Here is a 15599-nt window from a genome sequence, read left to right on the forward strand (position 1 = left end):
ATAAAGAAATGGATACAATTGAAAATGATCTACATTTTTAGCAGGTACTCTAACGCAGATGACTTTCTCTAATGGAAAATAAAACATAACCTCAAATTACTTTTTGGAGTTCTGCAATCATATAATCAGTTGAAAATAAGTTTAAAATTTGTTCAAATCACAACTTGTGAGCAACTCAAAAATGTATTAAATGAGAACGTTTATAAAACATCTCGCAAGCATATTTTCAACATATCAACTCATAGGTTTAGATGGCAGCATTCTTCACTACTAAAAATAACATAATTACAACTTGCTCTTAGTCAAACGAAAATCACTGAAATGTCAAAACATTGTAAACAAAGAATCTTTTTCGTAGTTGCTATTTGAAGTTGTGCTTCTCGAGAAATTATTATAAAAGGTATTTGTGGCAATATTTCTGAGGTTGATGGATGCTATACGAATATATCTTCAGGTGAGCATTCGTGATGCAATATTCCATGGAATCGGATTGTAATCTAATCGAAATCGGATTGCGATGAATCGATCTTACATTTTTCTGATGAACCTGTGAATCTGGGATACTAGAAAGCCTGGTATGCCTGCAAGGACAAAAAGTGAAACAAATGCATTGTTTGCCCTGAGATTAACCAGAGTCGTGATAATTTCTTCTGAATTGGACTCCCCTCTTCATATTCAATATGATAAACCTTAAAAATAAAGAGACCTGATTACCTACAATAATGCAGTACACACTTAAAACTGATTCTCGAGCTCGGCAAACAAATTTGCTGATTTCAAACGGCAACTCGATATTTTGCTGATATTTCAGCAAACAACACGTTTTCGCCGAGATTGTCCAAAATGCTTTACCGAAATATCAGCAAATTGTTTAAGAACTTGGAAAACTGACAGCATTTTTTGCTGAGCCCATCGGTAAACATAAATTTTACTGAAATCAGCAAACGAGATTACCGAATTTCGGCAATACAACTGTCAGTTTTGCAGCTACCATGTCTGCCAAAAAAACACAACAGGTGCTGAAAGTGCTGAATCTATTATGTTTCCAGTTCAAAACCGAATTAGCGACATTTTTTCTTTGACTTCCGCTGCTTTTGCCTTGCGTTAAACACAATGTCGGAAGTGGGGCGCTGTATTGTACACCTGGTGCTCTATACAGCGCCCCACTTCCGACATTGTGTTTAACGCAAGGCAAAAGCAGCGGAAGTCAAAAAAAAAATGTCGCTAATTCGGTTTTGAACTGGAAACATAATACATCATATATTTCAAATCAAGTGATTTTTCAAACGAAGTGTGTGTAAATTTGTAAGAATGTGATATCTTTTTGTAAGTACTTATTGCTGATAATTTACATATTTAATCGATTACAGAATGTCAGTTTGACGCCATTTGACGCTGTACTTCAGGGAGGTGTTCGCGTTGGGGAAGCCGATAAATTATTGATTCAATGTGTTTGCTTGTGAAACGGAATAAACATTTAAAGCAACAAACTGATTATTCTGTACGACATTTCTTTGAAAAAATTGAAAAATATATACGAATAAAACCTTTCCATTCTGTTCCCGTGCGAGCGCAAAATATTTTTTTTTTATTTTTTTTTTTCTTCCATTCTGCAAAACATAAACAATACAAAATGCCGAGATTCAGCAAATCCATTCGTACCTAGAAATGATTTTGCCGAGCACTCAGCAAATATATTTGCTGAGAATCTCGGCAAAATATTGATAGCTGTCATTATTGTGATTGCCGAGTTCCCGGCAAATCTATTTTTTGCTGAGGTGGTTGCCGAGCACTCGGCGGTGCCAATCTCGGCAATCGGTTTGCCGAGATTTGGCGAAAAAAACTTAGTGTGTAGGCTGAAGTAAATGTAAGCATAAATTGTTGTATCAAGTTCTATACGCTAAGCTCTATAATTGTTATACATTTGTGTAATCGCTGTAATTAATACAATTCAAATTCAATCATTATTTTGAAGTATATTGTTATTTGAAAGCATAATTAAAGCTAGATTCTAACACCAGATGTTTTATATCTCTCTTATAAAGCATCTATAGAACACATTTTTAAATTTTCAATTCTCAAGATGTTTTCTGTGTTACTTGGGTAAAGATGATGGAGGGACTTCTAAATTTTCTGAAGAAACCCCTGAAAAAAACTTTCAAAAATACTTCGAGAGGAATTTCTGAAGGAATGATCCAGATGGAATTCCTGGAGCAATCCGTGGAAAATTTCCAGGATAGATCCCTCGAGATAGGCTTGAAGGAATCCCGGAGGAGTTTCCGGAAGAATATAACTTTCCTGGCGGGATCCCAGGAGGAATCCCAGGAGAAATCCTTTGAGAAATTCCTGTCGAATCCCTGGAGGAATTTTTGAACGAATCCCTGGTGGATTCCCAGGAAAAATTCCTGGAAGAATTCCTTAAGTATTCCTGGAGGATATCCTGGGAAATGCTTGGAGGAATTCATGTAGCAACGCCTGAATGTATTTCTGAAGGAATGCCTAGAGGAATTCATGTAGAACCTGGAGGATTATCTAGAGAAATCCCTCGAGGAATTCCTGGAGTCTTCCCTGGAGATATTTTTTTAGAATCACTGGAAAAAATGTTGGAGGAATTTCTAAAACAATTCCTGGAGCAATCTCTGAAGGAATTTCTGGAGGACCCCTGGAGGAATTCTTAGAGGAATCCCTGAAGGAATTCCTAGATAGATTTCAAGAAGAATTCCTGAAGAAATCCCAAGAAATTTCAGATGGAAACCCAAGAGGAGTTCCAAATTATTAAAAAAAAATCTTGAAGGAAACCCAAGAATAGTTCGTGGAGGAAATCTTGGAGGAACCACTGTACCAGCTCCTGGAGGAACCCTGGAAGAAATTATGAAGAACAAAGATCTGGTGATTTTTGGAACGCTTCACTATAGTTTTACTGTGGATCATAGACGGGTTCGGTGGTCTAGTGACTACCGCTTCTGATTCGTATGCAGAAGGGTCTGAGTTCAATACCTGACCCGTCTCTTTCCTTCTAATTTATAACTTTCTAAATGCTTACTATCTTCTCTCTACATATACAACTCATGTATATTCAAATGTTTATAGACATCGCTAGAACCAGAAACGGTTAAAAAGCCGTTTCCCTTTTTTTCAGCTTTCGCAGCACAGTGTCAATCTATCAGATAACGCCTACGAGTTATGCAATCAAGCGAACTGTGCCGCATTAGCTTCATAGTAATAATCAACTAATCTATCACCTTACGTCTGACATACACGCACCGATATGTGAACCCTCTGCAAACCATATCCTACCAAAACTGGATGTCGGAGTTTTGGCATGAATGTGTGCAGACGCAGAGGTATATTCGGTCTGTTGTTGATACAAACGATTGCAAACATCACTTCCTTCTCTTTCCCTACATTGACCTACGATCCGACGTGGCAGGCGCCATTGTCACCTGAAAATAGAAGATCGCCAACGTTCACACACTGAAGATGCCTGCTAGTCACCGGCAGATCTCTCATTGGTTCCTTGTGTGAGTGTAGCTGGTCGGGCCATACTGGAGTAGCTCCTACGGACGGTCAATCAAGCTCAAGCTTCACTATAGTTTTACTATGGATCTTCCATGTTCTCATTTTTACATAAAGTATATTTCCAATTTAGGTAATAAATTTGTGTCGCGGTGCAGTTTTCAAAGCTTTGAGGTGCACTAAGTACACCGCATTACACGATCTGGAAACCACTGATCTACATAGAGCAAACAAGAGAATCCAGTTACAACAAAAAGTGGATAACTATTAGAGAAGTTTACTTCGAATCTCATAGTAGGTATAGAAAGTATTCGCTCTCTCGTTGAATACCCCTAATACTATGAGTCATGTTGGTGCGAATGTCACCAACCAATGTGCCATCACATACGATTCCTCTTCTCAACGCTACACTCCTCTTTCATCGGAAATTACACCGCTGCACCAGCACAACTACCTAACTCCAAACTTTTGAAACCTGGCAAGCTGAGTCGGAGATATGCAGATGTTTTCAACACTGCTGGAAGCGATGAAAACTTACTAGAACCTGATGGTGATACAACCGAACCGAAAAAAAGAACGTAGTAAATAATGTTACGCCGCGCGGAAACTATTCCGGATGTTCGTTTCATCACTTTTCCTTGGTACGGGATGAGTTCTGATCTCAGTCTGTGCTCTGTATTATCTGTAATAGTGGATTCCTATAATGTGAAAGTTTGCTGCCCCACCATTTGATGTGCAGAAGCGCGTTTCCATTGAAGCTTGAGCCGCGATCTGATTGCAGTGGGTATCGCCAAAGGTGAACCGAAAAGTTTAAGTTCTAACTAACCATATCAACCACATTCTGATTTTCTTTCGAGTTCTTTATCTGTCTATAGCGATCGCCATCATTTAAAAACAAATCGATATCGAACGACATCGAAAATCTCTCCCTGGTTGAGCGGAAAATGGTTCAACAAAGTTATTCCGGATAGAGGTGAAATACTGACGATCACAACGTGATATTGGTTTGATTGACATAAGAGATAAAAGATTCGAAGTAATATCTAAAAAATGTTCCTGGAATATCTGAACAATATCAAAATTTGATATATCAAGATCAAACTAATAGCTCGCTGCTATTGGTTAGATCTTACAATATCTAAACATGATATGATGATCATTCATATCATATCAAATCTTTTATATCAATCAAACTAATATAAGTTTTTGATCTCCATATCAAAATATGCTATTATTGAGGCCTTTTCGTCTACCCGGGATGAATATGGGACGCATGCATTTGAAAAGCTGGGACTTTGCTCGCAAGGTGGTGATGCAGGCGCCAGCCAAGTCCTTACGGTCCCTTTGAGAAGGGAATGGAATATTAGTTAGGTTAACATTATAATGAAGATAGAGAATCCCCACATGTCCACGTTATTTTCTAAGGATAAAATTAGGTATTTTACTAGTATTGTTTAAAATTTATGCACCTTTCAAAAAGTAACAGCTAGTTAAACTTTTTTGAGCGGTATTGCTTGCATTTATTTCTCGATATATTTGCTTTGTTACTAGACCAAAAAGTAACAGTGACACTCTCTAAAGTTGTGCAATGCATTTCAGCGGAATGTTCGAGTCATGCAAACACCATAGCACACAACAAAATGCAACTCGGAATTTCAAAAATGTTTGCTACATTTCCGGCTCACTCGAAACGAGAACCGACCATTTTCTAGCCGGCAAATACACATGCATGCATCGAACAAAAGCTGAATACGGTAGACAAAAACTGATGATGTTTTTACAGTAATTAATGCATTAAATTCGCACCGTTCCAGGAGAAAAACTTTTCTTTGTGATGCACACAAGTTCCTCATTTCTGACGAATGTAGCAGAGAGCGCTGAAGAGTAGTCTTTCATTCACAACTCTCAACGCGGAGGCATGCATGTTAATGAGCCCATTTTCTGTGGAGGGTGCTAAAGTTAGTCCCCAAAATTCATGACAGATATATTCAAATTTGAAATCCATCTCGACGATGAGAAAAAGAGCACTCTTGGCGTGCTCCTTATGGACGTACTCCCGTACCGTGAATCGGAGTGAACCTTTGCGCATAGTTGGGATCCAGCTTTATTATCGGCTAAGAAATTGATTTATTTCTGGATTTTTTTTTTTTTCAATCAGGATAAAATCTTAAAGTGTTCATCACGCCTTCTACACGCTCAGCCAATGCCGGCCAACTTCACTTCAATTTACGGTCACGTATGCAGCGCACCAGTTACTTCGGAATGAATATGTTAAAAACTGCAAGCAGGCATGCAGCGCAGCTGAGCACTCCACATACGCCGCATCCTGATGGCGACAACGTCGGCGATGGAGGCCACGTTCTCTATCATGGGAATGGAAGAACGACAGCTGCCCTCCGTCCCCTTACGTTTTCCATATGTAAGAACGGAACAAGACGAACCGAGTGGAAACTTGCACACTTCAAAGTCCTTTCAAAATTAAAAAAGTTTAGCAGCGAATACCGCAGCTTCCGTACTATAGGTGGAGGATGAGGGATGTGGTGACGAAACGTCAGGGAAAAGAACGTATATGGACATGTGCAGTGATAACGAAAGATATTGTCATGAAGGGGCGAAACGTTTGGAAAAAAGTTCTAGCAAATACGTTTGATCAATCTGTTGGATATGCTACATTAAATCGGAGCATTTGGATTAACCCGTTATCGTACAAGGTGTCTCACAATTTGTATCTTCATATGAGATTGTTATCAACTGTAACTAATCTTCGTTGCGCCCGCTCAGTCCCAAGGACTCCCAGCCCACTCAGGGTTGGCTAGTTCCGCCGAGGCTTTGCGAGAAGAGGGGAAACAAAGGATTGGAATGTTTGACGGCTTTATTCAAAGGTAACCTAAGTCCCTACGGCCCTATCTATGCCCTAACGCTGTACTTACGGTAGTGTGTGGTGTCAGTGTGGGGCCCTGATGCCGCTGCCTGGAACCGCGCTGCCGTCCTGACCGTCACTAAGCCCTCGTGGAATGGCTTCGCCGGCCAGAGTTTCACGTGGGGCTCACGGGCGTCCTGCCGTGGCCGGCTTGGTACGTCTCGTCCACCGGAATTCCTCTGCGGACCCGGAACACCTTCACTCCACCCTCGTGGTCTTGGAGCGGTCTCGCTTCGCCGGCAAGAATGGTCCTCGTTTTGGCACTACTCGTACGCCGGATTACCGACGATGCTGCAGAACCGATTCGCAACGTCCTCGTGGTTTCCGTCTGAAACTTGGGCCTCACTTCTCCGCTTTCGTCCTACGCTTCGGATACAGTTCACTGCTCGGGGTGTAATTCGTCACCAGCTCGTGGATCCTATGGTACCACGGCTTTGGATCCGACTCCGTCTTCTTCTGCACCACGGATTGGGCCGGATTGGCGCAGCCCGTCCACGCGGTCTACGAACGGTAAGTATTGGCCAGTACTATGGTCTTCGTGGGTAGTCTTCACTAGTACTGCCGTTCGCGACCAGTCACTGGCTCCCGTTCACTTGGGGAAATCTAAACGTTCCCAATACTTTCAGAACAACTATCACTTTTTGGTTCTTAATCTTCGAGAGGTGTTGCAGCTATCGTAGTCCTCTAGCAAGTGGACGAGTCTCGGGCTCCCGACCTACTCGGAACCCGCGAATAGCCCTTTTTTCGTCTGTTGGTAGCTGCCCAAGTGCTAAACTGCATCGGCTACCAAGCGCAGTCAGCGTGGGGTGTATTGTGGGTGTGTAGTGTTGTCTGTCGCTTAACAAATTGTGTTCTGTGTTTGTATAAAATTTTGATTTGACTGTTAGCCGTCCTCCTATCTATCTGATATGATAATGGCATGGGTATTGTTTATATATAGCTGCATGTTTTAGTAATATTTTAGGTATTTATTTATTTATTTATTTTATATTAATATTAAGCATAATCTCCCCTATTAGCTAGCTAATGAAATCCTTTGTCTTCCCTCTTATATTTATTTATTCCACTGAGTCATGACTGAAAATCTTTGAAAAAGATCGCGAAGCGACTGGTCACACAACAATCAAGTTCCAATGCAATAAACATAAATTAACAAAAAAAAATAGAAGTTTTCACAATTAATCCAGATTACCGGGATATCCAATTTAGCCAATTAGGTATTAATTAGAAATTAGCTTCCAAATAGCTTCGTTATGCCAGATAGGAACATTTGTTTTCAAAAATGGTCCAATGTGATGTCTTTTGCAACCCGCCGTTCCACTTTCGTTACGTCAAGGTTGGCCTCCGAATGTCAAACAAGAACTGTTTACCATTATTTTATTTTCGAGTTTATTACCTATTTATTACAATATTTACACTGTTTAAGTATTCAGCATGACCATGCTGAGGGTGACGGGTTCGATTCCCGGTCGGTCCAGGATCTTTTCGTAAAGGAAATTTCCTTGACTTCCTTGGGCATAGAGTATCTTCGTGCCTGCCACACGATATAGGCATGCAAAATGGCCATTGGCAGAGAAAGCTCTCAGTTAATAACTGTGGAAATAATCATAGAAGCTGAGAAGCAGGCTTTGTCCCAATGAGGACGTTACGCCAAGAAGAGAGAGAGAGAGAGAAGTTTGAAAAAAAAAAATACTACTGCGATCGGAAGCTTCATCGTGTTACAGCAAAACCGAGAAATAATTTTTCATTTTAGGACCCTATTATTTCAACTATTGTGAACTTCTTTGAGAATTCATTCGGTACTTTCTTCAGTAATACAATTGACATTTTTTTTGAGAGATGATCTGGTTATTTCTGTTGATTTTTTTTAAATTGTTTCGTGAGTTTCCTAAGTAATGCTTTTGAAAATTGTTCGTCGATTTATTTGAGAAATTTTAGGAATACATATTTTGAAATATTTTGGAAAAACTCCTTCATCACGCTGTTTGGGAATTTCTGTTTTAATACCTTTGGCAATTTCTTTGAGGATTCTTTCGACTCGTTTGTTGTGTGTGTGTGTGTGTGTGTGTGTGTGTGTGTGTGTGTGTGTGTGTGTGTGTGTGTGTGTGTGTGTGTGTGTGTGTGTGTGTGTGTTTAAAAAAACACACACACACACACACACACGCACACACACACACACACACACACACACACACACACACACACACACACACACACACACACACACACACACACACACACACAACAAACGAGTCGAAAGAATCCTCAAAGAAATTGCCAAAGGTATTAAAACAGAAATTCCCAAACAGCGTGATGAAGGAGTTTTTCCAAAATATATCCAAAATATTTCAATTTTGTGTGTGTGTGTGTGTGTGTGTGTGTGTGTGTGTTTTTAAAGAATATCTGCGGTAGTTTCATTAAAATTTTATCAGCAGTTTCATTGGAAATTTGTTTTGAAATGGAAAAGTCTTGAAATGAATTTTGGGTAGAATCCTTGAGGGAATCCCATGAGAAATTCTTAAATAAAACTCTTAAAAAATTAATGGAGGAATGCCAGGGAAGCCGTGGATGGCGGAATAAATCCCTGAAAGAATACCGGGAGCAACCAGTGAAGAAATCCCGTGAGGAATCCTTTGCGGAAATCCTAGAGAAATCTCTGATGGAACCTAGGAGATATTTGCGAAGAAATTCCGAGGGAAATCTCACGAAAAATCAAAGAAAGAATCCCGGGTGGAATCCTTGGAATAATTCTGAAGGAATCTCGGAAAGAATCATGGAAAAAATCATCGGAAATACTAGGACAACTTCTAAAAGAATCCCGGAAGGAATTACTGGAGGAATCCTTAATAGAATACTTGATGGGATGTCATGAAAAGAGTATTGGAAATAAAAGCATCGAATTCTTCGTATCCATAGCTTATACATTAAATGGGACTAACATTTTGCCGTTTTGGTGAGTGGATGTGTTCAATTTCGCCCAGAAGAACTCACTTTGTTATTGTGTAAAAAAATTTCAGATATCCCAACAAACAATAAAAGGATCGCTATAGCTGAAGTTTTCTATTTTACCTCTGAGCGTCTCAACTGTCTCTTAGTTAACTATCATATTATAAGAAAAAATATGGTTATATATGGTATATCTTATCAATATAAGTTATTGGATATTGGCTCATTGGGTCAAAGGTCATTAGGCCGAATGATCATCAGGACGAATTGTAGCTTAGCAGCTTTGGAACCAAAAACCAAACGGTTTTTACCATTTTTCAACAATTAATGCCAAAACCAATTTTAATAGTAGAACTAGAAAGAATAGCCTAGGTTTAAAAGAAGGAAAAATTCACATTCAATAATTATTTTAACAGCATAAACGTAGAGAAGGAAAAAAGACTGAATTCCCTGTAGATACTATATTACCATACATTACAGCTGCAATGAAAGTATAAAAAGTAATCTGTACAAAGAAAAGGGAAAACATCATTTTTCAATTTCAATACCTTTACGTCATTTTTTTAACAACAAGAACAGAAGTGCATTGATCAGTTGACCCAACGACCATTCGACCTAATGAAGTTTATACCTAATGAAAATTCAGCCGAATCACCATTCGGCCTAATGGTCATTCGGCTGAAGGCCATCTGACCGAATGATCATTAGGCCGAACGGTCATTAGATCGAATCGTCATTGGACCTGACACGGTTCATTAAACCTTGAATAACAAATCAGTATCACATTGAAATATGACATCAAATTTGCTCGGTTTGAGTGAGTTATACACCCTATTGTGGTCTTTGATCGTTTGAAACAAACATTGCGTTAATCGGGCTGAGTTAGTCGTTGGCCACACGAGGTTTGGTGTGTAGGTACCCTTAGACCGGTTACAACCGATGCACAACCCGGGAAGAAGAAAAGAGCTCCATATTTTGATATGGAGATCAAAATATGATATATTTTTTTATTAAATGATTTCTTTGAGAGGCTAATGTGCTTAAAAGCATAAAGGAGCCAATTAAAATAAAAAAAATAATTTAATTTAATTAAAATATGATGTTGGTTTGATTGATAGAAGAGATAAAGGATCTAAAAATAATATCTAAAATTTACACCTGGAATATCCTTATCAGATCATATTTAGATCTTGTAAGATGCAGCCAATAGCAGCGAGCTATTCGTTAGATCTTGAAATATTAAAATTTAATATTGCTCGTATGTTCCAGGAACATTTTTCAGGTATTATTTTCAGATCTTTTATCTTTTTTTATCAATCAAACAAATATAACGTTTCACTTCTACTGGTGCGAATGTCAATTTTGGGCCATCGCGTCATATGGTTCATCGTTGCTCTTCTCTTTCATCACAATTTACACCGATGCACCAACAGAACTAACCCGAAACTTTTGAAACCTGGCAAGCAGAATCTGAGATATGTAAATGTTTTCAACGCACTGCTGGAAGCGACGAAAACTTACTACTGGGATGGAAAGGGGGTGAAAAAACGTGATAAATAATGTTACGCCGAGTGGAAACTATTCCGGATGTTCGTATCATCACTTTTCCTTGGTACGGGATGAATACAGACTGATCTCTGTGTTCAGTCTAGGTAACAGTGAGTTCCTAATGTGAAAGTTTGCTGCCCCACCATTTGAAGTGCAAAAGCGCGGTTCCATTGCAGCTTGAGACCCGAGCTGGCAGCAAAAGGTATTGCTGATAGTGTACCTTCCGAATAGTTTTGCATAGTTCCAAATGGTTCAACAAACTTTTGCATAAAGGACACAAGCCCTTTGACAACCTAGGACTTTACTCGTTGGGTAGTGATACAGGCAGACTTCGATATAGTGGTTATTATTCTTATTGTGTTGCTATTGATTTGCTGCTTCTTCTTCTTATTCTTCTTATACTTCTTCTACTTCTTTTTCTTCTTCTTCTTCTATTTCTTCTCATTTTTCTTCTTATTCTTTATAGCTCTACAATACTCTACATCCCTATTGGAACTTGGTCTGTCTCTCTTCAACTTAATATTCTTTGAGCACTCCTGCAGTTAATAATTGTTCGTTATCTATTGCACACATTGGTATAGTATGCGTCATTACTAGATGGACAATCCAAAGCCTAGACTAACTAGAAACGGCTGTAGATGTCAAGGACTAATCTCCAATACATTTTAAAGGACGCTGAATGTCCCAAAAGTATACAATAACACCCAAGTATCATTCTTTTTAGACAAATAGACTAGAAGAGGTTCTTAAAACCATTCCCAAGCAACACACATGTTATATATTAGTTACGACAGCGCAAGTATTGGTTGTATAAAAGTTTATTTGACGTTATTCTAACACAATGTTAGAATTACGTAAAATTAACTTCTATACAATCAAAACTTGCACTGTTGTAACTCTTATATAACATGTGTGTTGCTTGGGTTATCAATCCTAAATTGAAAGTATTAGGTTGTATCACGGTTCTCCCTCAACAAGACTTATTGATGTAAAAACAAAAGATTTCGGCTCATTTAACCCCATGTGGCACCCCAGCCTTCTAAATAAACGAATAAGTAAAAAAAGACTAATTGGCTATCAAAATGTTACTTCAGTCTTCAAGTAGGTCCAGTTACCAAAGTTAATTATGCAGCGTCTACTGTTATGAGTATGAATCTAAATTTCTGCTTTTCGGAGTAGTTTGATTTGTCTCCAACATTATACAAGAACTTCGGAATGGCTCTCACAATTCTAATGAGATTAAAGATTACAACTAGACATGTGATGTTGCATTCCTTTATTAATATAGCTACTGCAACGGCTGTAGATGTCAAAGACTGCACTCCCAGGATGCTGGATGTTCCGAATGTATGTATATAGTAATATCTTTTAGTCTGCATCTGAAGATCTAAGCTAGAAGTTAGTTTGGATGACCTAGAATATCCTAATAACATCTCTGAATGGCATTCCAGTTTTCAAGATATTCTTGGATATTAGCAGATTATGCTATGTTATTCAGCATATTATTTATATAAGCAATGCTAGATAATATTTTCCTATAACTGACTGAAACCATTTCTCGTCATATCATACCAATATCTAAGTCAACTAACATGCGATACCTTGTCCTCTTCTCTTCTCCAGTGCTATCCCACAAAGACGAACCAGAACCAACAACAGCAACAACAACAGCAGCAGCACCACCACCACCAGGTCACAACGCCAACCTCGTACCGGACCGAATACGAACTGTCCGGTTCGTATGTATCGCTCGAATGTCCCTCGCCACCCGGGCCACCGCAATGCTTGACCGAGAACAACCGACGGGATCCGCAGGCCCGCTTGGCCCGAAGCCTCCGGAACCTGTACACCGAACTGGCCCTCAAAGAACCGGTCCTGCCCACGTGGGTGCAACCGGTGGCCCCCGGGCTACTTTGTCCAGCCCGGCTGGAACCAGAACTAAGACTGCACATCCATTCGCACGGGCTGAACGAGTGCATCTCGGTCGACCAGATCCTGGCCGCCGTTCAGTCCAAGGATGGACCCTTCCTGGAAGCGCCCCGCCGGGTGCTGATCGAGTGCCCACCGTGGGTCACTCGTAGTGCCCTCGCTCTCCGGATACTGCACGCCTGGAGCCGGGAACCGCCGTGGCCTCCGCGAGGTCAACCTGTAGCGTTAGCACTTTTTATACCGTTAAACGAGCTCAAGGGTTCGTTAGCCAGTTATGTAGCGAAGGAGTTATTACCTCGGGGTACGCAGAATCCGTTTGCGTCCGGGTTCGGGGGTTTCAACGCCGCGTGGAACTCGTTGGAATCGTTGAAGAGCAAACTGCTGATTGTGCTGGACGGATACGATGTACAGAGTAAGTCCCGTAAGAGCAAATCCGTGCAGAAGGATGTGACTGATCTACTGGAGGGAAGGTTGTTCCCCGAAGCCAGGGTTATACTGATCAGCGTGACTTCTTCCTGTGGGGAGTTGCTTCCACTGATGCAAAGGCACATCACATTCGAAGGGATTACGTGGGGTCGGTCGGTTTCCTTACTAGGTGGAGGTCAATGGGGAGCTCCAACAAGGTTGATTGATTGTGTTCAAGACTGTAGACATCTACGAAATATAGCTAGGACATCGCTAGGATGCCTAGCCATCTCGGCTATCTACGCATCAAGCGGAGGTGAACTTCCCACTGACGAAATCGACGTAATCGCATCCGTGTTCAACTGTGTTGCAAACAATTCTTCGCATACTCAAGTTACGGAGCTAGGAAGACTCGCTTTGTTCTGCCTCAAGACGAAGAGATCAACAGTCAGCTCAGCAGAATTGAAAATGTACTGTTCGTCACCGGAAACCAACATAATCGGATGCTTGGACAAGGCTCCAGTTTTTGGACGAACGTCGCGGAGAAAATCCGAGTTCTGTTACACCACCATCTGCCCTGGAATTGCAGAGTTCCTTGCTGCCAACTATATCGTATCGCTAGCCAGCCGACCAGGGCTACTGGCAGCTGAGGTAGCTGGACTAGCCATTGGAGACGAAGTAGAACCAGAAATCCTCAAAGTCCTAACTTATGCAATGTCTCTGCTGGGCTCGCGAGCTCATTTATTACTATCCAAGCTTACACCTCTTTGGCTCAGCCCACAAACCATATTCTCTCTAGCCCTAGCCGGTGGTGAAACCGAAGCAAATCTCACTGCCCTTTGTGAAATCCTAGGAATATCCAAATCACCTCCAATACCACCGCTAGAGGCAAAACCCATCTGGGTGCAAATCAAGTCCACTCCCTCGGAGCTTCAGGGTTGGGGTCTAGCACTCAAAAGTCCTACCTGCACGCTCAAAAACCTAGAACTAGTCTACCAGATCGAGAAGAACATGCTGCTCGAGTCACGAAACGTCATGGACATCTTCCTCGACGCCCTATCTAAGAACGAAAGCGTCACAACACTCCGGATTACTTCCCTAATTGAAAACGAAGTTCGAGACTCGGACATAAATTATCTAGCAACTTGCATATCGAAAACCGTACTGAAACCAAGACTGGAAAGCTTCGAAGTCATTCTGACGCTGCTGGAGGAGGATCCTCCCATCCTGAAGTTGCAATCCGTAGTGACGGGCCTTTGCCGAACTGTTCCTCGACAACCAAAGCTGAGCAATCTCATTCTCGATCTAGGCCTGTGCACTTCGCAACTGGTTCAAATCTGCTCCATGCTCGAGAAATGTCCTCACGTCACGAGACTGTCCTTCCCACATCTACGCTGTGAACGGGGAGCCGTCGGAGCTCTGGCAAGCCTCTTGCACGCCCGGCCTCTTTCCTATCTTGCGCTAGCATCTAGTTGGGGAGCTCGGGATGATCCACCATCGTCCAGTGGCGTAAGTATGGGTTCCGGCTCTGGCAGTAGCTCTGGTAACTCGGGCCTTATCAAACAATCCTCTCTAACCGGAGCCCCCTCGCCTCGCTCCTACCCAACCGGAATTTTTTCCTCACTGCCTCGAGGCGTACTGAATTCCACATCGAACATGGGCCGCTCGGCCACTCTCCCCCGCCAACCCATGGAAGGACCTCCGGATAAACGAAGTACAGATTCGGTCATCTCCCGAACGTGGTACCCGACTCCAGCATGCGACGGCGGTCCTCACAATTCCGGAACACTCCACGAATTGCTGCTCGCGGCCCGAGACTCGTACTCTCGCCTGCACGGCTTGGACCTCAGTAAAGCACAACTCTCGCTCGAGGACTCCATGTGCCTGGGTGAAACCGTTCGCGTCTCCACCAACCTGCACTCCATCAAATTGGAAGGTGCTTCACGTCTCAGTGAGATCCTTCCGACCGTGCTTGGGGCAAGCGAATCACCCAGTTTGCAAATGCTCAGCCTTGGATCGCCTCGAATCGCGCTGGAGGATGCCGCCGTTGGAATGTCAGCTCGTGCCTTGGGCAGTTGCATCACGCTAAGACTGCTTAGTTTGGACGGATGGAGCTTCAGGATAGAGAATGTAGGGACGCTGGCCTCGGTGCGGGGCTTCCTGTCGTTGACTTCGATCCGTGAACTCGGCCTCAACAACTGCCGGTTGAACCTGTCCATGTTTAGGAGCGACGTCCAAATGCCAAGCAGTGCATACGAATGCCGTTCGGTCGTGAACCTGAAGATGGCGGGCGCTCAGGTAAGTTTTTCGATCTAAAGCGATTGTGGACAGTTTG

The 15599-nt window shown here is 41.7% G+C and overlaps 1 protein-coding gene across 1 annotated transcript in view; it reads left to right on the forward strand.

The window, feature by feature from the left end:
- Positions 1-15599, forward strand: part of LOC115269359 (uncharacterized) — a 763799-nt gene that overhangs the window by 723031 nt on the left and 25169 nt on the right. Inside the window, exon 6 of the mRNA XM_062846706.1 lies at positions 12554-15562. Within this exon, the coding sequence (XP_062702690.1) occupies positions 12554-15562 (3009 nt within the window). The remainder of the gene's footprint in view (positions 1-12553; positions 15563-15599) is intronic.

This window comes from Aedes albopictus, chromosome 1 (assembly GCF_035046485.1).
Source record: "Aedes albopictus strain Foshan chromosome 1, AalbF5, whole genome shotgun sequence".
Classification (NCBI taxonomy): Eukaryota; Metazoa; Arthropoda; class Insecta; order Diptera; family Culicidae; genus Aedes; species Aedes albopictus.